This window comes from Haemaphysalis longicornis, unplaced genomic scaffold, assembly GCF_048455015.1.
Source record: "Haemaphysalis longicornis isolate Haplotype H1 unplaced genomic scaffold, Haemaphysalis longicornis Haplotype H1 scaffold_2, whole genome shotgun sequence".
Classification (NCBI taxonomy): domain Eukaryota; kingdom Metazoa; phylum Arthropoda; class Arachnida; order Ixodida; family Ixodidae; genus Haemaphysalis; species Haemaphysalis longicornis.
In genome coordinates this window covers 80,745,806-80,770,979 of record NW_027526295.1, presented here as the reverse complement: position 1 = coordinate 80,770,979, position 25,174 = coordinate 80,745,806, and the positions used below count along the sequence as shown (strand labels likewise).

Below are 25,174 nucleotides of genomic sequence, written 5' to 3'. Positions count from 1 at the left end.
GTCCACGCTTTTCAAGTATAGGTACCTAAAAACCTTAGCTGCCCACCTTCGTTGATCCGTTGCCCTCAACCTCATCTCAAAGCATTATTTACTCTGAGCTTCTCTAACGTCAAACGACGCCCAGCCCATATCTCCCTTAACTGCTTCGTTAGTTGTTTTTCCATGCGCGCCTAAGGCCAAACTTCCTACCGTCCTCTGGTTTACTTCAAGGCCTGATAGAACGTCTGATTTTAAGCAGAGTACAGCATTCGCAAACGTGAGACCCGGAACCATTACTCCTTTCCACATTCCTCTTACTACTTCATATATGTTATACCCCTACAGAGCTCTATGCTTCATTATAGCTGCGTTTCGCTTTCTCTTAACCTTAAGTTGCTCCTCGTGAGTACTTAAGTAGTTATCCCCTTCGTTTATCCACACTCCCAAATAATTATATTCCTTCACTCAAGGTAATTTGCCTTGCTGGATAGACACTACGTCGGTGGTAGCGTCATTGAAAACCATTATTGCTGATTTTTCTGCAGTGAAGTTTAACCCGAGGTTAGTGGCTTCCTGGCCGCAAATATTTATTAGCCGCTGCATATCGGTTTGGTTATCAGCTAAAAGATTGATTGATTGATTGATTGATTGATTGATTGATTGATTGATTGATTGATTGATTGATTGATTGATTGATTGCGGGGTTTAACGCGCCGACGCAACGCAGGCGATGAGGCGCGCCGTAGTGGAGGGCTCCGGATTAATTTTGACCAGCTGGGGATCTTTAACGCGTGCCGAAATCTCGCACAGACGGGCGTTTTTGCTTTTCGCCTCCGTCAGAAAAGCGGCCGCCGCGGCCGGGAATCGAACCCGCGACCTATCAGCTAAAATAACAATGTCGTCTGCGTATAACATTCCCGGAATATGCTGTTGTACCACTTCGCCTTGCAGCATATGGGTTAGGCTAAAGCCTACTTGACTTTCTTCCAGTTTCTTTTCTAACCCTGACATGTAAAGCATGAGCAGTATTGGGCTCAAAGGGCATCCCTGTTTCAGTCCCCGATGGATGTTGGCCAGCTGGGCGCATTTCTGTCCTTCCCAAGTAAGGTGCACTCTATCGTCTTTATAGATTGCTATAAGGAACTGTACTAACTCGTCATCTAATCCCTGGAGTTTCAGCATTCTCCACAGCCATTCTCTGTTTACGTTGTCATATGCCCCTTGAATATCCAAGAACGTAATCCATAGTGGTCTATTCTGTGCTTTCGCAATTTCAATGCATTGTGTTATCAAGAACAGATTGTCATCCAGTAGCCTGTCTTGTCTAAATCCATTCAGCAGTTCCCCAAGTATTTCATTTTCTTTCATCCATGCTTGAATTTCTGATTTTATCGCCTGAATTACGAATCTATACACCACTGACGTCACTGTGAGTGGTCTGTATGAATCAATACTGGCTTTGTCTCCTCTGCCTTTATGTATGAAATTCATCCTACTTTCTAAACAGCCCTCTGGTTTTTGTTTCGTTTCTATCACCTTATCTATTGCCCTCATAAACGATTCCTTACTTTTAGGTCCAAGTAGGTATATCAGTTGCATTGGTATTCCGTCCGGGCCCACTGCTGTCTTGGGGGAAACCTTTTGCGCTGCTTTTTTCCAATCAAGGTTCCTCAAACTTATTTCCCTTTCCACAGTCTTTTGCGTCGCTGATGTTATCGGTGCAGGTTTCCCTACCACTATTGTCCTAAACTTCTCCGTAATCACTCGATGAATATGCGCCAACGCGTGCTCTCCTTCTAAATGTTCCCCCTCCTCATCAATCAGGAATTTTTGATGATTATCGTTTTTTGAGCTTAGTGATTTTACATGGTTCCGAAACTTCTTGGATGCGCTTTTGTCCTTCTGCCGTATTTCTGCCATCCATTGTTCGCTTTTCTGCTTGATCTTTGCTTGCACCATTTTCTGCACTTCTAGTCTTTTCCCACGGTAGACATCCCACTTCTCCTTCACGACCTCCGGTTTCATACCAGTTCTTTTTGCTTCTCTATGTTCTCTCGACGCCTTTCTTCGCTGGTCAGTAGCCTCTTTTATTTCCTTATTCCACCAGCTTCTCGGCTTTCTCTTCCCTTTCCATCGGTTTCGATCCTTTGCTTCATTCATCTTACCCTTTATGAACGCAATCATTTGGTCGTAATAACAATTTTTGCCTGGGTATTTATTGGTTTCATCTTCCAATATATCAGCGATTATCTTTAACTGCTCATTATTCAAATTATTTCCTCCTATTGTACTTATTTCTGCATTTGTCCGGGTTGCGCCTCCAAAGTGCAAGCTAAACCGCTTGTGGTTGCTTCCTAAGCTGTCTGTTCCATTTTCATCTATCCTCATTTCCTGCAGTCTTCCGCAGACTGTTTCGGATACTAAACTGTAGTCTATGCTGGACTGTCTGTTACCGCTTGCCCTTGTTATTTGTCCGTCACACTTGCTTTCCGTGTTTACTATTACAAGCCGGTTTTCCTGGCATAGATCTATCACTAGAGAACCGTTGTGGTCTGTGTATCCATCCAAACCTTCTATATGGGCATTCATATCTCCAACTATGATTATTTCGCCCGAATCTTTGAACTCGTTTATATCTCTTCTCAAACAGTTTACCATTTCCTCATTTTCCTCCCTAGCACTACTTCCGGTCCACAGATACACCACTCCTAACCATGTATTTCCCCCCCCTATGGTGCCTCTAACCCATAGATGCTCTTTACAACTTTCATGCACTCTCTGCCAGTCGGTCCCTTGTTTAATGAGCATGCCAATACCTCCCCCTTTCTTCATTCCTGTGGTTCTGTTGCAACCTTCCCAGACATAATTGTCTATGATAGGTGGGGCTTCTAGGTCCCGGAGGTGAGTCTCGGCTAAAGCGTACACGTCTATTCCTTCCCGTTCAAGTTGCTTTTGAATTTCCACCCACTTATCTGGCTTTCTGCCTCCCTGCATATTTATGTAGCTGATTAAATATTTATTGCATTTGTTTTTCCCTTTCCCCTTATGGGGTCTGCTTTTGTCTTTTATAGAATTGTTTGCTCCATTGTTTCAACTTAAATGGCTTCTGTCAACGCTCTCAGTTACGTCCGTAGGTTCTCCGTTTAGCTCTAGGCCTGGCTGCCTCCCAGCGTTGAGTGTGCATGTGTCTCTTGCTTCCCCTTTGTCTCCTAGTTTGCCTTCCTTAGCTGCGCGCGGCCCCCTAAAAAAGCTACCGCTCTCCCACCTAAGCGCCACCCCACCTTGTTTCGTAGCCTGGGGCTGAAGTGAATCCCGTTCCACTGAAGCTTTCCTATGTCCGATGCTGCCCACTACCCTGTTCACGTCTATCACTTCCAGCCCAAGTTCCCTGCCGCACCTCACGATCTCGCTGTTAGCAGCGAGTACTACCCGTTCGGTGTGCACGCCCTGCTTCATCACCTCCGGCACGGTGCAGACTGCAATGCGCACATTTGGGGCCGTCGCCCGCAGGTCCCTTACCCCCTTCGCTATCTCCTGGCCAAGTTGTCCCTCCTCTCCCTTTAGAACATCGTTAAGCCCCGCGGCAATCACCACAAGGTTTCTAGCTTTACTAGACAAGGCCAGCTGCCCCTTCGCTGCAGTCATCACCGTCTGTATCGTTTGACCTGGGAAACACCCCACCTTCACACGCTTATGCCCCTTTACCTATGGCAGCGCTGCCTATGGCAGCACTGCTCCTCTTCATAGTCACCCGCAATGATTACCACGCTATCATCTGCCACGTGCCGCTCTTTACTGGTACCCGGGTTATCGACTGGTTTTTCTGTCCTATTTCGCAGCACGTGCGAGTAGCTGTTGCCTATTGTTGATTCCACCCCCGGTGTCACCTCGGCGCATGCCTCCGCTTCGCTGAATGGGCCGAGGTGGTCGTCATTTGTTGGCGAAATGACGCTCCTTTCTAGCTTCCTCTCAGCTGCTTCTAACTTTCCCTCAACGGCCCTCCGTTCATCGCGTTCGTTACTTAGCGTTGCCTCCAGTTCTGCAACCATCTTAGCTAACCCCGAGTTATCCGCTTCTACGCGTTCTAGCCGCGACACCCCTACGCATAACCGACACGTACCTGCCCCTTCGTCTGCCTAGCCGCCATCCCACTGAAACTCCTCTGCGTCTACGTGCCGCGGACAGTTACCACACTGTACCAGCTTTCTACGCGTCATCTCGGCTGAAACCCCGACACAACGAGAAAGAAACCGTGCAGGTAAATACTCAGCTTCGGCTGTCCTCCTCGGTCTCTGCCGTTTCGCTGTCCTTCACTGTAGAAACACGCTGTTGTCGGAGCACCAGAAAAGCACGTCCGAACAGGTCGACTGCGCACTCCGCAATCGATGTCACCACCTGGCGAAGGAACTCCACAGCGGCAGCGATATGCGCACACCACGGATAGGAGGCCAAGGGCGGCGCAGAGCTGTGTATAACTCAGGAAGACGAACATCCAGCTGTGGTCGCACTTAAAGCGGCGAGGCTTAAACATCGCCGTGACGCGAAAAGACATGATGAATACGCAGTGAAGCCATTGCAAATGTGTTTGTATATCACTGCGAAACCACACCCCGAAAATAGGCCTAGCCAGGGCTGTGAAGCTTTCGCCATCGACTACGGTGAACAAAAAGTAAACCGCGACAATTTTCTACTTGAGAATGCTGTGCCAACTAGTTCTACAACATGTTGTACTGCGCACAAATGTATTTTCTATACTCGGTCACAAGACGTCGTGCATTATTAAAGAAACGACCATCCTGCCGGCCGTATTGTTACATCGCTACGTGACAGCATAGCAGATGACTCAAAACATGGTTGATGACGAAACGGCGTTTTTCAAGATGAGGCGTTCCGTTTACAAGCGGTCATGACGGAGACCGCCCTGGGTGCGTGCAGGCACCTTCTTCTTGACGTGTCAGCGTAGTACCACGCCACACTGTTACCTTCTTTTGGCACAACCCCCTCATCTACATCGACCCTCCTGGTTGGGCACGCAGTATTAGGTGGGTTCGGTGAAGATACGCATGAGAGGAGAATAAGCACTGAAAAAGTTTTTGCTGCCACGGGTGAGGATAAAGCGTTCAGTGAGCATCGGATCCAGAACACAGGTGCGCGCCTTTGGAGTGAAGAAGCGTCCAAAGCTGTTGGAAGCCCGCCGGAGAATCGGGCAGGGGATTGGCAACGAGGTCTCGTGGGGTCCCAGCTGCTCCCGTCGGTGAACCTTGGCGGGTCACTGGCTGGTAAAGCGGGGCTAGGGATGGTCACGTCCATGGCTCAATGGGACTGGGGCGGGAAGACGTGACCTAAGGGTCTTGGAGGGATCGCTCCAGGAGCCAAAACGCGGCACGGCTAGGGCCTGGACGTGGATGTAGCCCTCACCCTCCCCATATGTACGCTCAAAGAAAACAGGTGACACGAAGAATGGGTCATAATGAACCGATGTATTTTCAAAATGAGACGATCTGTTTACAAGGGGTCATAACGAAGCCAGCACTCGCTTCGCCCGGCACACAGCTTCGTCTTGCTTGGCGTATAAGAACGGGGCTACGCAAAACTTTTTTTTTATCTCGTGGCACTATTGAATTTTAGCTGACCGTTTATGGCGGTCTGCTCCCCTCGGTTCGCAACCGCCTTTGGGCATGCGTGGCGTGCTAGGGCACTAGCGGCGATACCGGGGTTGGGCCCCGCTCCGCTTTCCGGGGACACTTAGCGAACCGTCCAGTAGTTCACGCTACCCCGCAAAATTTTACGGTGGCTGTTCCCTGCGAGTCGAGCACGCTTGGGCGAACTGCGTTTTTTCAGTTGAAACACGAGCGACGAAACCACAAAAGCGCTTCCGAATAGACAAAGGTGCCACACATCTCAACGACGTTGAGAACGCAAGCGAAAAACGTCTACCGAAGTTTCCGTGGACTACCTACACATGATCTGCGCACGTTCAGTTATAAATTGAAAAGTAACACCGGAGGAAGCCTCCTCTGGGCCTGCCTATATGACCGAGACATGTTACGGGAACGTCTCTGCCCTAGGTGAACTCGAGAGGACATTGTTAATTCGTGTATATATGCTGGTTTCGCCTGATTATGTGTTTGCGAGCTGCATGCGTGTGAGTGAGTAAGCGAATTTTGAATGTAAGCTTCTCCCACACCTGGCACAGCAACTCGGGATGATAGTCTGCCGGTTTTTAGGCCAGCGGATACCCACCGATTTTTTAAGGGTAAAAGCGTAACCGTAGCCCAGCTAGACTCGACGTGGGAATAAATGGGCGGTAATGTAAGAGGTCCCCCCAACTATTGCGGGCGGGGTAAGTGACGCTGGGTTCCCAGCCGTCCAAATGGTTCAAGCACCCTCTGTTTCGGAAAGGAATTAAGGGCTTGGCCACGATCTACCACTGCAGAACATATGAAACACCTTCAAGTCGCTGGTCATCCACCAGAACAGAAAGGGTAGAAGCACAACAATACGGATGACCCTGTGTAGCCGAAACTGGAACACCAGGTCAGTGTGTAGGAAGGGCATCCGAAAGTAGATAAACACCTCGAAACCTACCTAATTTCAGAACCAACCACTGAACTTAGTGTGGTGTCACCTGGTTTCAGACAGCCGTCTAGTGGCGCCGCCTGTGACAAGGGACACAGGGGGGCGTGCACAAATAAAGTACTTCTTGTTGTGACGCCGACGGCTGCGGTGGTGTCTGCTCTGGCCCCGTCGAAAACAGCGTCGGGGTCAACATAAAACACAACATGGTGTCAGAAGTGGTCGAATAGACGCCTTCACTTATCCTTACTGTGGCAGAAGAAGAAATTATGGCCGACGAGCAACAGACTCCTGAATGCAAGTGGCTCGGGATTTCGCTTCGGCAACCCGACGCGTTCGACTTCAACAACGCTGCGTCTTGGCCAACGTGGAAAACACGTTACGAGGACTACGCAGCGGTCTCTGGAGTATGCCACGCGTCTGCTGAAGTGCAAGTACGGTCACTTTTGTATTGTATGGGCCCCGAAAGTCGACACCTGCTCGACACTTTCTCGCTTTCTGCGGACGAGCTGCTCTCCTACAAGACCGTCGTCAAGCGTTTTACTGAACACTTCGTGCACCCGGCTAACGAGCTCTATGAGTCCTCTCGCTTTCATAAGCGCACTCAGGAACGTGGCGAAAGTGTTGACGCTTATTACGCAGAATTATGCACACTTGTGAAGCGCTGCAGCTACCTGTCTGTTCAAGTCGAAGAGCGCCTCGTGCGGGATAGGTTCGTGGTCGGCCTCAGAGATGCTCGCCTCTCGGAGCAGTTTTGCCGTAATTCCAAGTTGTCGCTAAAGGAAGCTTGGACTCAGGCGCGGCAGTGGGAAGACGCCGAGAAAGAAAAAACGGCAAAAGGAACCGTTGGAGGATTTCCACCAGTCGAACTAGACGCAGCCAAAGCTCACAAAGCGCCGCGACGTCCAAAGGGCAGGCAGCGGTATGCGCCGCTCAAGACAGAACTCTCCGGCGCCGCTACTTGTTCTTTCTGCGGACGTTTGCCGCATCCTCGCTCGGAATGCCCAGCACGGGCGTCCCTCTGCAATCATTGCCGAAAGAAAGGACATTTTGCTGAGGTATGTCGTTCCCGCAAAGGAAAAGCGACCAAGCTCGCAACTATCCACTTGCATACGGTTGTCGCACCCGAGCACGCCAAGTACGTGGATATCACGGTAGACAATTATACGGCCTTTTTCAAGGTGGACTCCGGTGCGGAAGTTTTGGCAGTGCCAGCTGATTTCCCTGCAGTACCCCTTCAGCTCGACAAAGTGGACAACTTGTTGACTGGTCCAGGAGGGCAACCGCTTCATGTACTGGGATCGTACGTCGCCCAGCTCTTGTGGCAAGGGAAAGGATGTGAACAGCGACTCTATGTGGTGCAGTCACTCACAACTCCACTACTGGGTTTCCCCGCACTGCAGGCACTGGAGTTCGTTAAATTTCTTGGAGACATAGCGACTCCCCCTTCGAAGCATTATGCGGAACGGTTTAAGGGCCTCGGCACGCTGAAAGAAGAATACCAAATCAGAATGAAACCTGACGCCGTACCATTTTCACTCAGTGCACCTTGGCGTGTCCCCATCCCACTGAAAGGGGTGGTTCGACAAGAACTTGACAGAACGGAAGCCGACGGGGTCATTCGTCGGATAGATAAGCCAAAACCTTGGTGTGCGGGACTCGTGGCAGTTCCAAAAGCCTCGGGTGGTTACCGACTTTGTGTTGACCTGACTCGCCTGAATGAGTTCGTGCTTCGAAAACGCCACATATTGCCAACCGTCGAGCAAGTTCTTGGTCTGATAGGCGACGCAAAAGTTTTTTCTAAGCTGGACGCTACAGCAGGGTTTCACCAGGTCAAGGTGGCTCCAGAGTCTCAAGAGTTGACAACATTTGTAACGCCTATTGGTCGATACTGTTTTTGTCGCCTGCCGTTCGGTATCACATCGGCTCCTCAATATTTTCAGAAGCAGGTGACAAGGATCCTCAAAGGTCAAGAAGGTGTTGAAAATATGATTGACGACATCCTAGTCTTCGGTCGCGACAAGGAAGAGCACGATGCCCGTTTCGAGCAAGTCCTCTGTCGTCGCTCCAAAGCCGGAATAACTCTATATCGAGACAAGTGCGGCTTTGATGTGTCCGAAGTGCCTTTCCTACGTGTGGTTATCTTAGCCGATGGCATCAGACCCGATCCAGAAAAGTTGTAGGCTATCAAGACTCTTGAAGCGCCCAAGGACATCGCCGAACTTCGCCAACTTCTCGGGATGGTGAACCATCTAGCTAGGTTCCTCCCTAACATCTCCGAGATTACAGCAGCCCTGCGTGCGCTTCTGAACAAGAAAACGGCCTGGTCTTGGCACCCCGAACAAGAGTCAGCCTTCAGCAAGATCAAGCAACTGCTGGTATCTGATAGGTGCATGGCTAAATATCACCCATCCTACGCCACCACGATTTCCGCGGATGCCAGTTCTTTCGGACTCGAAGCAGTCTTACTTCAAACGCAGCCTTCAGGAGAACGTCGACCAGTGGCTTTTGCTTCTCGCTCCATGACGGTCACGGAACAGAGGTATAGTCAGACAGAGAAGGAAGCTCTGGCGGAGACATGGGCAATGCGCAGGTTCGATGAGTTCGTATGGGGCATAAACTTTGCCGTGGAAACGGATCATCAACCACTAGTCACTCTGTTTAGCAAAATGGAACTGGATATGCTCCCTCCTCGTGTTCAAAGACTGCGCCTCAAGCTCATGCACTACCAGTTGACCATGCAGTATTTCCCAGGCAAACTACTAGCAACTGCTGATGCTCTCTCAAGGATACCACCGAAGGGTTCTTCTCCCTTTGACTCGGTGGAGTTGTTCGCAACAGAAGTTGTTAGCAACGCATCCTCAACTTTGCCATTGAATCCGGATGACGTCAAAAGAGCCCAAAGCACGGATAGCGAGTGCACATCCCTTATTTCTTTTTCCCAACGTGACTGGCCTCATAAGAAGCTGCCCTTACATTTGACGAAGTATACCGCTGTAGCTAATGAGATCACAGTCTGTGATGGGCTTCTGCTCAAAGGTCGCTGCATTGTAGTCCCTACTTCCTTGAGACCAGCAGTCCTGCATCTGTTGCATGAAGGACATCAAGGTATAAACCGGTGAAAAGCGAAATCCAAATACTCGGTGTGGTGGCCGGGGATTGCTAAAAACATCCAGTCCATGGTAGCCCGATGCGAACAGTGTGCACGAACTCAGATAAATCCAGCAGAGCCACTGATTTCCACACCCTTACCGAGCCGCCCATGGGAGGTTCTGGGCATGGATCTCTTCCACAGCAAAGGACAAACGTTTTTGCTCCTCGTGGATTATTACTCCCGCTACCCTGAGGTCCTCCACAGCTTCTGCAGTCGTCGATGTGCTCAAGACATTCGACATGGTATCCCAGAAGTTGTGAGATCCGATAACGGGCCACCCTTTTCTTCCCATGAGGTCAAGAGGTTTGCCGACTCCTATGGGTTCACCGTTGTGACCAGCAGCCCACACTTTCCTCAGTCAAACGGAGAGGCTGAAAGGATGGTTCGCACAGTGAAAGAACTGCTTGTCAAATCGAGTGACCCACATCTAGCTTTACTCAGCTACAGAGACACCCCGGGCGTGAATGGCTTCAGCCCAGCTGAACTCCTAATGGGAAGGCAACTCAGAACTCGCTTACCGAAGATGAAACAGTTGCTGCAACCGTCCTGGCCTGCTAGAGACACAGTGGCTACAAGGGATGCATCTTACAAGATGAAAAGTGAGTGCAACTGCAACCAGCACCATCAAGTCAGGCCACTGCCTCTGCTGGAGGCGGGAGAACGAGTGTGGGTTCGATCTGAAGGAGTTCGAGCTACGGTGTTAAGTGAGGGCCAACGACCTCCCTGTTATATTGTACAGAGTGATCAAGGTGCAGTCCTGCAGCGTAATCGGCGACACCTGTCGGGGTTCTCACAGCCGAATCAAACAGACCCTGGAATTCCTATGGACACAACGCGGGGTGCTTCTCCTGCAAATTTAACGGTGGAGATACCGAACGCTGCACCGAACGTAGCAACAGACGTCGGCAGTGACCATCGAGATGATGGTGTTGTGAGAACGCGTAGTGGTCGCCGTGTAGTTCTACCAGCCCGTCTGAACTTGTGAAGCTACACAAGTTCTTGAAGGAAGGAGGTGTTGTGGTGTCACCTGGTTTCAGCCAGCCGTCTGGTGGCGCCGCCCGTGACAAGAGACAGAGGGGGGTGTGCCCGAATAAAGTACTTCTTGTTGTGACGCCGACGGCTGCGGTGGTGTCTGCTCTGGCCGCGACGAAAACAGCGTCGGGGTCAACATAAAACAGAACACTTAGTAAAAGCATCCCAGGCACCTCTAGAGCTTGGGAAGTAGCCTGTCTTTGCCAGCAAATACCCTAGTGGAAATGTCTCAGTGTAAGTTGAGAGAAGGGCGCAAGCCAAAAGTATATACAACTTCCCGAAGTGTCAAACAATGATCGACCCGAGGCGAAGAATTTTCACGCACTACGTAGATGCATCTACGAACGATCTCAATGTGTACTGCAGCTATTTGGCCGACCAATCAGTTTATGGGGACATGCTTTTGCGGGCGAAGCCGCTTAGGAGCTGTGGCTGTTAGCGTTTTTGTCGCCGTCATAATCGTCGTTTCATGTAGTCACTGTACTGAAACTCTGGGAAAGTCATTTACGCCTCGCGCTAGAACGTAACGTGTATTAAAGAAAACTCCCGAACTATGGTCCCTAGAAATATTTGCTAGTTTACCGTCCGCACGCCTTCTTTATGGGGAGGTGTGTGCGCGGCGCTGATGCCCGCAGAGCGCTGCGCCGAGGGCGCTGCGAGCAAATGGAGTGCTGGAGCGGCTGGTTTGAGAGCGGCCGCTGGCCGGCATGTGCCGCGCGCTACTCCCGCGGAGAGCGGGCGGGCATTGGGGTTTGTCGGCCGGTTACAGCGGTGAAATCCAATGGCTCGAAGTACAGCAGCTGAAAATTAAAGCTGCGATAGAACTGCTGTAAGACCGTTTAATTTCGCGCCTTGAATTTTTTGCGAATCGGGCTACTGAGCCTATTTCCGGCCGCTGACCTACGGAAGTGAGACCGAAGCGTGAAACCGCAGCACCGGGAGTAGCCGTTTCGCTACCGCCGCTGGAAACATTATTTTGCGCAATGTTGAGACAGTGAGATCACCTTCAAAGAAAGCCCGGCGGCGCCACACACAGTATTTGTCCTAATTATGGTAAATACTGGGTTATTCCCGAACGTCCGGCAGTGGTCCGAATGAATCCGGCCAGGCTGGCTCGAGAAAAAAGAAAACAAGACGCTGTAGTGAAACGCTTTACGAAAAAAAACCCTTCCTAAATAGCTCGGGCCGAGCCCTCCTCTTATCCTCGGGAAGGGGGGGGGGGTAAAGCAAGTCATATGGTCATTGGAATAAAAAACCCTTAAGAACGTATCTTTTAATTTGCAACAGCCGCAAATGAAATGATTGGCCATAACGCAAATATTCCCCCTTCTTGCTTTCCCTGCGTTTGTCTCGCGATTCACTCGGAGTATGCGGGCTATCGAAAAAAAAGCCCTTTGCAATGAAGAATGCAAGCGCAGCTACTGTTTGGCTGCCTGATTTTATTAACAATAACTTTCGCGCCCCCCTCAAGTTAGCGAATTTCCCAATCGTGTAATTCCCAAAAATTACGGGCGCGCAAAATAGAAGCTAGTACCACAGTTTCTTCCTTTTGATTGAAAGTGCCAAAAAACATCGTATGCATATTCCCAACAGATATTTCCAACAGTTATTCTCAACTGAGGAGGCAGCGTTCGAACGATGCGAATTGGTCAGATCGTCTTCAAGCTTCAAAGCATATATTTGACTCGCAAGCACAGACAAGTCAGGATGGTTCCAAAGGGTCAGAAAAAAATTTATGAAGTGCCCAGACACCACGGAAATAGTTTTAAGCGCTTATATATCCATGGCAATGTACGGCGGGAGTATACGCAACAACCTTTCTTTGTTAGGTAACTTAATCGAAATTCCGTGTCATCTACCCGAGCTAGCAGAAGATGTCGTGCCGACAGTGTTTCGGTGCCCCCGAGTATGTGTGGAAACCTTTTCCCCGGAAGAAGATATCGAGAATAAAGCGCAGCGACACAATTCCGTGGTTTGTCTCGATCGCTCATAATACGCGAAAACGTACTCCCATCAATTAATCCGTGGGTAACAAACACTTACGATTCCACGGTTTTTCTCGAGCGTTCATAATACGCGACAATGTACTCCCATCAATTCATGCGTCGGTAACAAACCCTTTGTATTCGTAGGAACCAGTTTATTTGGCAAATATGCTTTGTGGACAGAAACGAATGGAGGACGAAAACGCGAATATATAATCGGGTGAAAGCGCCCAGACCTACGAAAACGCCGTCCGCCGCACTGCTCGTTACTCTGACATTGGCCGGCCGCGCTCCGATTGCCTGCAGCGCCGCCGCTGCATGCATCACGAAGATCCCCCCTTCACGGCCGGTGGACGGCAGACTAGCAAATCTTTCTAGGGACCACACCCAGACACTCGTTTATGACTCGCGCTGGAGCGCTTCGTAACGCGTACTAGAAAACACCGGGACACTCGTTTACGCGTCGCGCTAGAGAGCATCGTGCATTAAATACAAGACTTTTACAGCAAAGCTGTGTACCTCTACCCCCAACTGTTTCACCTCCGTTGGCGAAAATGCCAAGTCGCCAAGAATACGCTTATACAGTGTGGGCATCCGGTGGAGCACCCCGATTACGCTGTACACGACACCGACGTGCAACTCCTAGACAACGACACGCTCAATGCAGGATACCGGAACTTTTGTTTTGCAAGGTGTGAGGTTATATGCAGCGCTGTTTGTTTTTGTTTATATGTACATATCGTAGGCTAAAGTCCCAGGGCAAAATTTCTATTAATTGCTGTAAAAAATACGGGCAGAAATATTTCCAAAAGGAAATCACACAGCTTTGTCAGAATATCGTGCGGTACAGAAGAACGTCTGCAATACAAAATGTATTTTTAAACAGCTTCGAAGCGTTCATAAGTTTTATTAACAGCACAATCTTTACTGACATTCCACTTTCATTTCAGTGACAAATCGCCAAAATAGCGCAGAAGTGCGTCGCGCTGGTACTTTCGTGAAAATAACAATATATTCCTAAAATTCCAACTACCTCTACGTCAGAGGGGTCGAACATCACACTAGTGTAAAAAAACTGTCTTCTGCCTAGATGAGATGACGCGCCACGGTTCCAGAATGCTTCATAATTGATCGAAATTCTCCGAGAACCATTTTGGCTTTTTTGGCTTCTCGGAGCAGAAATCGTTACACTGAGAACACCTTCTGATCATTGACAAAGTCATGGGTCACTCTTTGGGGGCATGTACGGAAAACGAGTAACGCGGCCGCTGTTATCTGCGCATTCTTGAGACGGGGCCGAACGAGAACCACGTCACGTGTCCAGAATACACTCTAAATAAACACATCCAAAAATTCTACCGCAGAACACGTTCATCAAAACTGTGACGCCTGTTTTAGCAGGATTCTAGCTTCACCGAAAACAACATTCATGGGCACATTTATCTTGCACAAAAAGAAAGAAGTACGTCACAGAAGACCTTTGCAATCCATTGGCCAGAATGGTCTTTAATACAACTAGATACGTTCCTAACATCCAAATTTCAAATCCTTCGGTCGAGCTTCCCTGACGTCGTTTCTAATTCGTCATTGTACATCCATCGCCATCTTAGTAATTTTAATTTGCCGTCAATTACTGCTCCCTTCTCATACAGAGTGATACAGGATGTTTCTGAACTCATGCCCTCCCTTTTAGAGACTACTGAAATATCCGTCACTTAGTGTATACCACCATGGGTTCACCCAGCAGTGTGGTGCCACATCGCCTTTGCCTAAATTGAAAGAAACCGAATACCACGAAGAGCGTTTATTAACACGTATTTTTTCTGCAGAAAAAAATATTGGTTTTCAAAATTTTACACTGAGACGCTCACAAACTGTGGCCACAACGTCCAGTACTCTGAACAGAACGAACTGTAATGCCTGTAGGACTATGAAACTTTATAGCACTGATTTGGTGTCAGAAGTGTACGCTAATTTTCTTTTACTGAAATAGCTTTTACAACACGTAGTTCGTACTTTGTTCATATACACGGATTCTCTGGGTGTGGTAGTGTTAATATTGCTTGGAAGTCCCTTAAAAACCACAATGTCAATCTCAAGGTAACGCCATCATGCTTGCCTACCACAGAAAGCGTGAAATAAAGTTTACTGGGTGCGTGGACACTATGACGTTGCGAGAAATGAGGAGGCGGATGACAGCGCCGCCACTGCTTGATTAGAAACACAGTTGACGAAACAGCACTACCCTACACAGACCTCAACCCACACATTGGACATGAACTTCGTGAAAGGTGGAAAGCACAACGGAGGGCACAGAAAAAATAGAAATCACACGTAATAAAACCCCGTTAGGATTACACGTCTCTGTCAACCATAAAGGATACAGGGAAGACACCTTAACCAGCATATGGACAGGCCACACACATATCACATACTCCCCTAGTGAAATGTTCAGTGTCCCGTACAGGATTATGAGTATACAAAAGTTATCCGAAGTATTATAGACCAAGGCGTGACTAGCGCCGATAATATTTCAACAAAAGTAATCAAACAATTCTTCAGCACCCCCCCTTTTCACACAGTGTTTTGTTTCTCTCCTAATTGAGGCGCGAAATACCGCACCGCACGTTTTCTGGGTGTTTTCCTTAAACACCATATACACGGACCTCATAAGCCCATATATTTTGCTTTTCTGACTGCCTTACAGAAATAAAACGGTGTCAAAAGACTTCGACGTAATTCCCAACTGTATTATCTGTTGCGGATTCACACCCTTGCTTTTACTTCGGCTCTGTGTCATTAAAGGATAATATTTTGGATCGCCATAGTTCCTATATAGGGAAAATTTCAGGAGGGTTAAACCTGCTTAGAGGATCTCAAACTCTGTGCATTACGTGTGAGGAAGCCCCCTACGTAATTTATACGCTAATTACGAGTGACGAACTCGACCTAACACGGAGCAAATATTTTCCAGTATTATAAACACCAATCGTATTCTTCTACACCAATCGTTCTTCATCCCAAGATTCCAAAATGTCTTACAGGTATGGTTTTACATACTTATATACCTAAGATAGAATATTTTTAATCATATTTCAATAACACGCAAAACCGCAACCTGACCTTATACACCATCATCTGTTTTCTTCTATTAATCGGTTTTACTTTGATTCTTTCAGGCTGGTTTTTGTCTTTACCTTTTCAAAAATATATTTACCCATTTTGGCGCTATTTCTTTATGGTAGCCTTCCGCAATAAACCCATCGAAAATGATCCTGAATATTTTTTTAGTCATGGTGTTTACTTTTCCTTGTGTGTACGCTTTAATATATATTGTTGTCGAGGTTTCTTCCCCACTGGCAGTGTCTGCATTGTCATAATGCCCCACTGACGTGGTTCGTATCCCGTGCATATGTATTCAAGACTAGTCGAGCTAATCTTCGCGTTTCTTGAATTCCGAGGATTTTCCCTAAATGTTTCAAAAATCAATCATGTTGGTCACAAAATAGCATCGCATCTTTTGCACAATCGCGCTGGCTCTTCTCTGTTATATTTCTGACTGTAAATTTGAAAAAAGCAAGAAATATTGAGTTATTTAGTCATTTTAGATAAAAAAAATATTTTTACTCATTTATTTTACACTCATCAGTTGATACAGACACTTTAAAAGCAGCTACAAAAAAGTCTATTTATGGGTACTATAGGTCCATTCGATCACCATTTGAATTGTTTGTTTCTTCAAGAACTTGGTAAATTCTTCGTCTATGGTTAACCATTCCGTAACATTCAAGGGTACAAAGCTGCGGTGTTGTACCCCTTTTTCGTAATAAAATTACATGTGCGTTCAATGAACGTGTTTATTTGGTCTGCATTAAATACTTGGCACTCACACTACATCATAAAAGAATATAGAAACTGTCTGCACAACCTATGGTATGTAAAAGTATTTCTCCTGGCAAATCAATTTCGTGTGGGTTATTAATATAGTAACATTGTTTTCTAGCGGTTAGCAAAATGTAATTATTCATAGAAAATGTCACGTATTTATGCAAAGCTCCAAAAACTTTGTTGCGTGAGAAAAAGTAAAATGCGCCATGACGAGGGCTTTGTTGAAAGCAACCGATGGAATTGCCATTTAATGTCAAGCTTTTTGCGGTCGTTCTCCCCGTTTTCCAGTACTCAATGGCGAGTTCTGTGCGACGCCAGATTATGCACGTTGTAGTAAAGTACACTGATGGCCAAGTGTAACTCGGTGTTGTTTTATTTCTAAATTATTTACAAAACAAAACCACAACATGACATGGTTACCCTTGAGATTCAGGTTTTCTAATGAAAGCTACAATCAGATCCTTAAGATTGTTCGTGCAAGTATAAAATATAGTTTTCCTGGCCCGCACCTTTAACTATGACAAACCTTAGTCCCTGGTGATCGCCATTTTGGACCACTCATCCTGGACCACTCAGACGTTATAAACAAGACTGCTATGGTCGCACATACCGCGTACTCTAGTCGTCCACCCGCGAGTATTGCTCCCGTAAGTCACCTCTAGCCGTTTGAATTACCTCAAGCCGGTTACCTCTAAAACCACAAAGGTGGTGCGCCCTCCGTCGGGAGTCGTTCAACACGGTAAAAGCCACTGCACGACGAGTACAAAGGCGATCGATTGACCGCGAGTGAAGCATCCGGTGACCAAATCAATTGCGTAGGAAATACAGCAGCATTTGCCAGGAAGCCTTCGCAGTGGAGTTGAATGTTGCCTGAAAACAACATTGTAGTGTATTGTACCAAACACTCCATACTAGCATGCCCTGGTGCCTAAGGAGTAATTGGAGACAGTTTAAGTTTATGTGGTTCAAGTTCTATGTTCTCAAGCAGAGGATGAACAACAATGCGTATACGAAAAAATATTTCGTTTATGCTTACGTCCAGTATATTTTGAAGATTATCAGTTTTGTGGCGTTACGGTCTTTCTGCGAACCAACGCCACACATAAATGCACCAACCCGGTAGTTTAAAATTCGAAACGTGTGAAAATGGACGACCCTTCGTCTGTCTGGTCAAGTATTTCTTCTTCGTGATAAGAACCACTAGTTTTGTTACCTCAAATAGTCGATCACGTCCCCCCGCATACACTACTCGTTTAAAGTGTGTGGCAATATGGACTGCGCAAAAAAACTTCTCATTATAAATAGGGCTCCACGCAGAACACCTGGCCATCACTGGGCCAGACATTGGACTGCAGTTGGCACGTTTTTCTTACAATTTCAGTTGGCAGGTTCAGCGTTCTGCATTGACCTATGTTCTGGATTGCTTCGGTGTCGTCAAAACTTCTCTGCTTTGCTTTCTCGCAGCCTCCTGTCTTTTTGAAATCTTAAAGTAGTGCCGTGGCCATGCATATTTGCAACACAATTTCTACATCTTCGAAGAATAAAAAAATTATTCGCCCTCTCTACCGTTCTCGCTCTCTCTCTATCTCTCGGCTTCGCCATGTAGATTGAACTAAATCATGACGCCCTACCTGGTCTTCCATTTTTGACACATGTGGAAGAGTAAAACGAAGCATCCCAAGCATGTCTATGCCATCTGTATTTAAACATGGTAAGCAGTTGCCCAAAGATTAACTTATACGAAAGACGTTTTTTACACAAAGTTGAGTGTCCGAATAATGCTGAGGTATTTGAAAATAAATAAACATCGCACTTCAACAAAAAATAACACTTTCAATCAATTATACGGTGCTGACATAAATTTTAAAAATTCTTAGTTGAAACTTAAGGCATGCTGTGACGTAAACCTCGCCCATTCTTTCCTGCATTCTTGCTCAAAAGGGCAGCATGACAAGATTTCGGAGAACTGGGCAGAGGCGAAAAGCCTGACATGTCAAGTATCCCAGAACCCGTGAAACTCCAGCATAACTTTTTTTTGCACTATTTGAGTGTAGGGCTGTGTAGAACCTGTTGCCCTCTTTTCTGGATCAGATACTTTCAAAGCTGTCACAACCTTTAAGGTCGAAATTCGAGTGTCTACCTCATTTATGGGAGTGTGACAAAATATCATCCCACGCAAACACATATAGTGTTCATCACAAAAGACGTTTACAGAAAATGTTTACCGTATTGGTTTCCTGATCTAATCCGAAAGGTTTCACGGATAAGAGAATCACATTATTATAACATCTCAGCCGACTTGTGCCTGTTTCTCTTGTCCTAATTGCAGCTTTTTATGTTCAGGGATTTTTTAGCGCAGTTCCTTGCGCATTACGCTCTAAACATAAATTGTTTCTGAACTCGCTCTTAAGAGCTGTTTGGAAGACGAAAATGTAGGACAATCAACTCGAAGCGGGGCAAGGTAGCAAAAATAGCCAATGCAAAATAAACCTTATTTAAGGTATGTAGAAAACTGTTACGAACGAAGCTGTTTACCGCTGTACAATGTATCCATGACCTCAAGAGTGGCCAGAGGGGGTGGAGAATACCTGAGCCAGGAAATGTGCCCGCACAGAAATCTTAGACAGATAGGGTGCAGAGAGCAGGTTTTATACACCGAGGCATTCTAAATGGAAGCCTAATTTCGGAAGTAGCGAGATATGCCGGACTCAATAAGCTCACTACCAGCCTTGGGCGGTAACTAGTTTCTCGTAACGCGTTAACGGTAACTAGTTACTTTTTTCGGTAACTTAAGTTAGAGGAACTTGCAACTGTAACACTGTTACTTTTTTATGGAGTAACTGTAACAAGAAATACCGCTACAGTTACTTCATTTTATAAGGAATTATCCAACAGCAACACTCGTTAACGGCCGATGTACAGTTCGCGCTTTCCATTTTTTCGGACATTCTTCTGCAGAGCCTTCGCCTACTTCTTGTCAACCAGCTCACCCCCTTCGCATGGGTGAAAAACAGCTGGAATAGAAATGTTTAGGCGTGCATGTGTGCATGGTGTCCCAAGCTGTCAGCTAAGGGCTCGAAATTTTTAAGTATGAGCTGCAGTAGTTGCTTTAGCAGCGCGACGTCGCTCTCACCCAAACCATAAATAACGCTGCAACACGCGGCTAAGCGCACCTGGACGCATATTGACACCAGAACTCAGAACACGATGCGCGGCTGCACCATTTTCGCCACATCTGGAGCGCAATAAAAGTGTTTGACAAAACGGCGGAAAAAGAAAAAAAAACATCCACAAACACCGCATAACGTACTGAATCCTCTGCACTTTCACGGAAGCCTGGAAAACTCCAGTCAAGGCGCCGCCTTCTTATTAGCTACGTGCAGTCCCGTTTTTGGGGTCATAAAACGCTGCAGGGAGTCTCTTGGCGTCCCCGAACTTTGTCGGTCCTGTGCGCACAGCAGAGTGTTCGATTCACAAGTCGCAGTTGCTTGCGACCATTGTGCGCTTTTTAGACCCCTGGCCGTGTTTGGGACCACGTGTTTGGAACCCCTGGTGTAGAGGCTTCGTCCATCTGTCAACAATGCGTGAACGAGGTCGAGGAAGTAATTATTTCCACGCCGCTTCACCCATACAACGACCCCAACACACCACCCAGCATCTCGGCCGGCAGGTGCCTGACCACATTACCGCTGCACGAGGAAATATTCTTCGAAAGCCTCGGGACTTTGTTTCCAGAGCTGGGGCAGAACGGAATACTGTAGCTACATCTGTTCCAGAATGTTGGGCGCAAAAAATACTTGGGCGAGCTTAGTTTGGCCAACGCCTCAAAGCAAACGGAGGGAGGGGGCTTTGGGATTGGGACATGGTTGCTGTGAAAGGCTGGGATCGGGAGAACAGTGTTCCTCGGTTGAGGCGACAAAAAATGCCTTCGTGAGGACAGGGGGCACGGGAAAAAACAGTAAAGCGTCCAGTTCAGTTTCTATTCCCTTTTGAAATAACCTTGGCTCATCCCGGGGGTGGGGGTGGCTGGGGGCTGAGGCGGGAGAACGACTCTGAGGGCCTACGGACAAACGTGGCTTCGGCAATAGCTCAAATTGGTCTCCGTCTCCGACGACAACTACGCAATAAAATGTTAATGCAGCGCTTTTTATAGTATCTTTCCAAAACACCTCGACAACCGAAGTACTCCCGCATCCGTTTCCCTTTGCCTCCAAATGGCCTTCCGGCAATCCACCTACCCCATACCCTTTTCAGCTTCTCCCTCAACATGCAAGGCGGTCAAGCGACAACTGTGTAGATGAAAATAAATTTATTTGACGTTAATTTTTTCGTCTGTTTTGTCCTCAAGCTCGGTATACTATGAGTTCGGCCTCCGTGGTTGTACTTTTTTTTAATGTTTAGCAGGCATTTCTGCCCAGACAGAACAAGTGCAACCGCTTCTTGGGCCCCCATGCCTTTGTACGTTTGTATTTAATGAGCAAAATCTTGTTATCTAATAATTAATTTTAAACAGTAACGGACAAGTAACGACGTTACTTTTTTACAGTAACTGTATATCTACCTAGTTACTTTTGGAAACGTCGTAACTGTAACTGCCCCCGAGTTACTTTTTGATTAGGTAACTGTAACTGTAACACTGTTACTTTTTTTCGGTAACGTGCCCATGACTGCTCACGATAGACGAGGGGAGTTGAAGAACGAATGCAGCGGAACGAGCAACCGACATGCAAAGGATTAACCGTCGCCGTTAACTCTACTTGAACGTTCACAGGAGCAACAAGCGACGCAAAGGGTAAGGGGTAGATAGAGGGTTTTCTAACCGTTTAGCGTGGGTCGCAAAGGAAATGGTACCAGCGACTAAAACACAAAAGATCTTCGGCAACAGGTGGTGACGATATGTTTGAATTTTAGGTGAAATGGCATCTGTGAAGCGTTCCTAGAAGAAATCGTTGACAATAAAAGAGAAATCCAACGCATCTTCAGGTTTTCAACGACAACTTCCGCTGCGTACGGCTCACAGTACACGAATTACTAGGTTGATAACTTCCACTTTTAATTGGATTGGCGTCATCATCATCATGACCTGGTTGTTTCCATGGAAAACGAGGGCCTCTCTCCAAGACCTTTAGTCATGTCTATCGTGCTATCGCTGAGTGCATCCTTTGCCCACGAACTTTCGCATTTTATCCATCCATCAAAACCTCCGTAGAACCAAAGTTTTGATCGTCGGATAGAATCGGAAGGTTTGGTGCCCACTTCATCAAATTCACAAAAAAGAATTGGGAGCGTGGAAGTTATAAAATGGTTCTTGCAATGTCACATCGCAACGATACGGCACGTGAGTACAACATGTCCTCACCATCGGCACGGAACCCTAATTCTAGGGATATCGTCGGGTGTGCCAGTCTTTTTGTTGACATTATTGGAGCATCAGGTGAAAAAGAAAGCCAGGAAAGAGACGGATACAAGGCTTAGATGGCTTGGTAGGAGTGGTGCCTATTGGCGGCGACTACGTTACGCGACTCCGTTAGGGAGATCTCTTTTTATATATCTCAGCACGGTGCCAGCGAGAAAGCAAAGTTGTTTTCATTGTTTTTCTTTTCTTCCAGCCTCACGCACACTAAGATTGACCAGGAAAGACGAGATTTGATGAGAATTGTGCTGGCTTCACAAAATTTTCAAAAACCGAAGTGGAAGCAGGAAAAGTAAAACGGTGCCTGCGAGGTCAAACCTCAACGGGACGGCAGGTGAGTACAATAGCTGCACACCGTCCGCGAAAAACCTAATTCAAGGAAATGCTTAGAATTTGCCAGTCTTTTTTTTAATTATTGGTTCGTCAGACGAAGAAAGGAAGAGACGCATACAAGGTTTGTCAGAAAAGAAGACAGCGGAAGTAATTACCCACGTAAAACAAAGAAACATTTTATTTTTAGTGTTTTATAAAAAATCCAGATAAAATGAAATGGCAAATAAAACAAACGTGAAGAAAACAATGTAGCAGTAAACAAATTGTTAATAAGTACCGCCAGGAGATTCGCCTTCAGAGCTTTTAAACACATAACAGTGCTCCAAACAATTTTTGGACGCGTGTAGGTGCGATGGCACAATTGTTCATAAGAGGTTAATTCTTCTGGTGTCAATGCAGCAACAGATTTCTAAATCTACTTGCATAACGTCTAAGCGTACGCACGCGAAAACAATTGTTTTCAGAACTTTTGTAGTCACATTTTGGTTAGTGTTTCTTCGCACAAGTGATTCTATAGAATGAATTTTTCAACGCGTTTTCTGCATTTATATTGTAACGTGGTGCCAGAAGTGATAAGGCGAGCCATGGTGAAGACTGATGGACCATCTATTTACACACCTTATATGTACAAGGTGGCCATAGGTGAGACCAAGCCAGGCAACATGCCCCACCCAGCTTCGTCGTCGTCGCAGATGCTCGTGCAGGATGCTACATGCCGCTGCTGTCTTCTCCGTCTTTGGTGGCGTAACTTCACCCCCTCCCCGAAGACGACCGTCCCTGTCGACGCCACGCCAGCATCATGAGTTCGGTGAAGATGAACGATGTGACGAGAATATACAGGGAATTAGATCTTGCCACCATGGTTGTAAGCAATGTGTTTGGTAAACTCCGGCCCGCAGCAGCGACGTACCCAAAGGAATGACGAACCGGTGGGGCCTTGCTACCACGTCGGACCACGGGGCTGGGGACAAGTCGTTATCGTCGTCTGGTCAAACGTCCTCTGGTCTTGGCGGCTCTCGATCGGCTCGTCACAGGCTGGGGACATGGGGCTGGGGACACTGTCGTCGAGTTCTTGTAGCAGCGGGGCTGGGTCTGCCCGACGGGGTTCACGCACCTTCGATGATTACGCCTATGCCGATGAGGTGCGAAGGTAGGGCCAGGACGGGGATGTACCCAACACGCTTCATTAAATGTAACGTGGCTGCAGAAGTGGTAAGGCGAGCCATGGCGAAGGGTGATGAACGATCTATATACACATCGTCTATGTACAAGGTGGCTATGGGTGAGACCAAGCCAGGTTACATGCCCCACTGAGCTTCGTCGTTGTTGGTGGTGGTGGCCCGAAAAATGACGCATACCCACATAGGGGGATTGGCCAAGAAGAGGTATGCTTTCATTACAATCAATCATGCGAGGCAATATAATGGAGAAAAATAAATAATTTGGTCTAGGGTAATCAGAGAGAGAGAAAACACAAAAAAAAACAAAGAGAAGAGTAGGAAAACTATAGTAAAAGTCAGCCTAATCGGAATATTTTAACACTGCAGACGATCTGTCTCCGAAATGAAGGAGTGGAAGGCGTTTCACACGTCCCTATGGCATCGGCCCAGCCTAGTCCCCCAAACGATAAAAGCACCAGTACAGCCAAAGGCAGTCCAAGGCGTAGCAGGGGAATCTCCATCAGCCTTCTCCGACGGTTAAATAATCGGCGGCAAAAAGAAATAAATGCTCTTCGGGCTCCATTTCTTGGCAAAAGTGGCACAAAGGGGAGTTTATCAGATTTGCCCTTTATAAATACCGATGAAGTTTCGGCACACCAAAACGAAAAGAAGTCAGCAATACTTCGCATAAGCCAGTCGCGGATGCTCGTGCGGGACGCCTACACGCCGCTGTCGTCTTCCTCGTCTTTGCTGGCGTAACAATATTGCCAAGCCAAAGTTTGAGAAACTCAGCAGTGCTTTATTGTTGATCGTTTAAGTGGCGTTGTGACTATTACGTAACCTTTGCAGATGCGTGGTATTGATAACAGCCCAGTAACAATCTATCTCTTCCTCTTAAATTGTTGTGCCGGTGTTATGGGTGAGGTGGTTATGTACGTACACAATTGGTAGATAATAACCACCTCATACCCACATAGAATGATGACGATGATGGTTGGGTGGTAATGCCGCAAGGCCGACTTGGGCAAATCGCGCCAAAACAGTTGTGTGTGAGAGATGAACAGGTAAACACTCAAATCAATTTGAAAAACAAAAGTGAAATCTGTGAAGGACAAAGAGGATGTCTCTTGCAAAATGCAAGCTTGTGAATATGCGCGGTATGAGATCCCACTTTCTCTAAAAAGATAAAAACGCGCTTGACAGAAAGCATGACATCGTCATATAGGAAAAACGCTCGGTGTGAAGGGATCTGTTGTCTGTAGAGTTCGGTGCCTTCTCGAGTGCGGAACCTTGAAATGGAATCCACGCCTCTGGAAAGCTGCCTTTACCCCGTCGAGGGGCCCTTGACCCTTGTCCATCTGGCGGGGCTCCCAGCCATCATGCCGCATTTTCAGATTACGGGGAGTGAAGGAGTCTGGCGGCATGCCCTGCCCCAGGCAGTTGCGAGTTAGGCGTCCATCGTGGCTGTGGAAGGCACCATGTGCCTTCCTGTGTATTGATGGCGCAGGGCACGTACCGGTAAGCTATATACCAGTGACTCCCCAGCCTGATTATGATGATGCTTGTTTGTTTTTTCTCGCAAGGGCAACGAAGGTCAAAGAGCGCCCACACAATGGTTGTGTCATTTCTGGTTTAGTATTTCAAGTAAAATAGT

General features: G+C 47.2%; 1 protein-coding gene across 1 annotated transcript; it reads left to right on the top strand.

Annotated features, from left to right (window-relative positions):
- The first annotated feature begins 6,710 nt into the window (after nucleotides 1-6,710).
- LOC144168100 (uncharacterized) lies at nucleotides 6,711-11,545 on the top strand. Its single transcript, XM_077697167.1, has 2 exons — nucleotides 6,711-7,477; nucleotides 11,377-11,545. Exons 1-2 carry the CDS (start codon nucleotides 6,825-6,827, stop codon nucleotides 11,543-11,545), a joined length of 822 nt encoding a protein of 273 aa, XP_077553293.1. The 5' UTR covers nucleotides 6,711-6,824.
- The last annotated feature ends 13,629 nt before the right edge of the window (nucleotides 11,546-25,174 follow it).

Bases quoted from the DNA above. Each gene is read 5' to 3' on its own strand.
- LOC144168100 (XM_077697167.1), top strand. From the start codon at position 6,825: ATGGCCGACGAGCAACAGACTCCTGAATGCAAGTGGCTCGGGATTTCG. The intron at 7,478-11,376 runs GTATGCGCCGCT...TGATGCCCGCAG, and splicing joins CGTCCAAAGGGCAGGCAGCG to AGCGCTGCGCCGAGGGCGCT.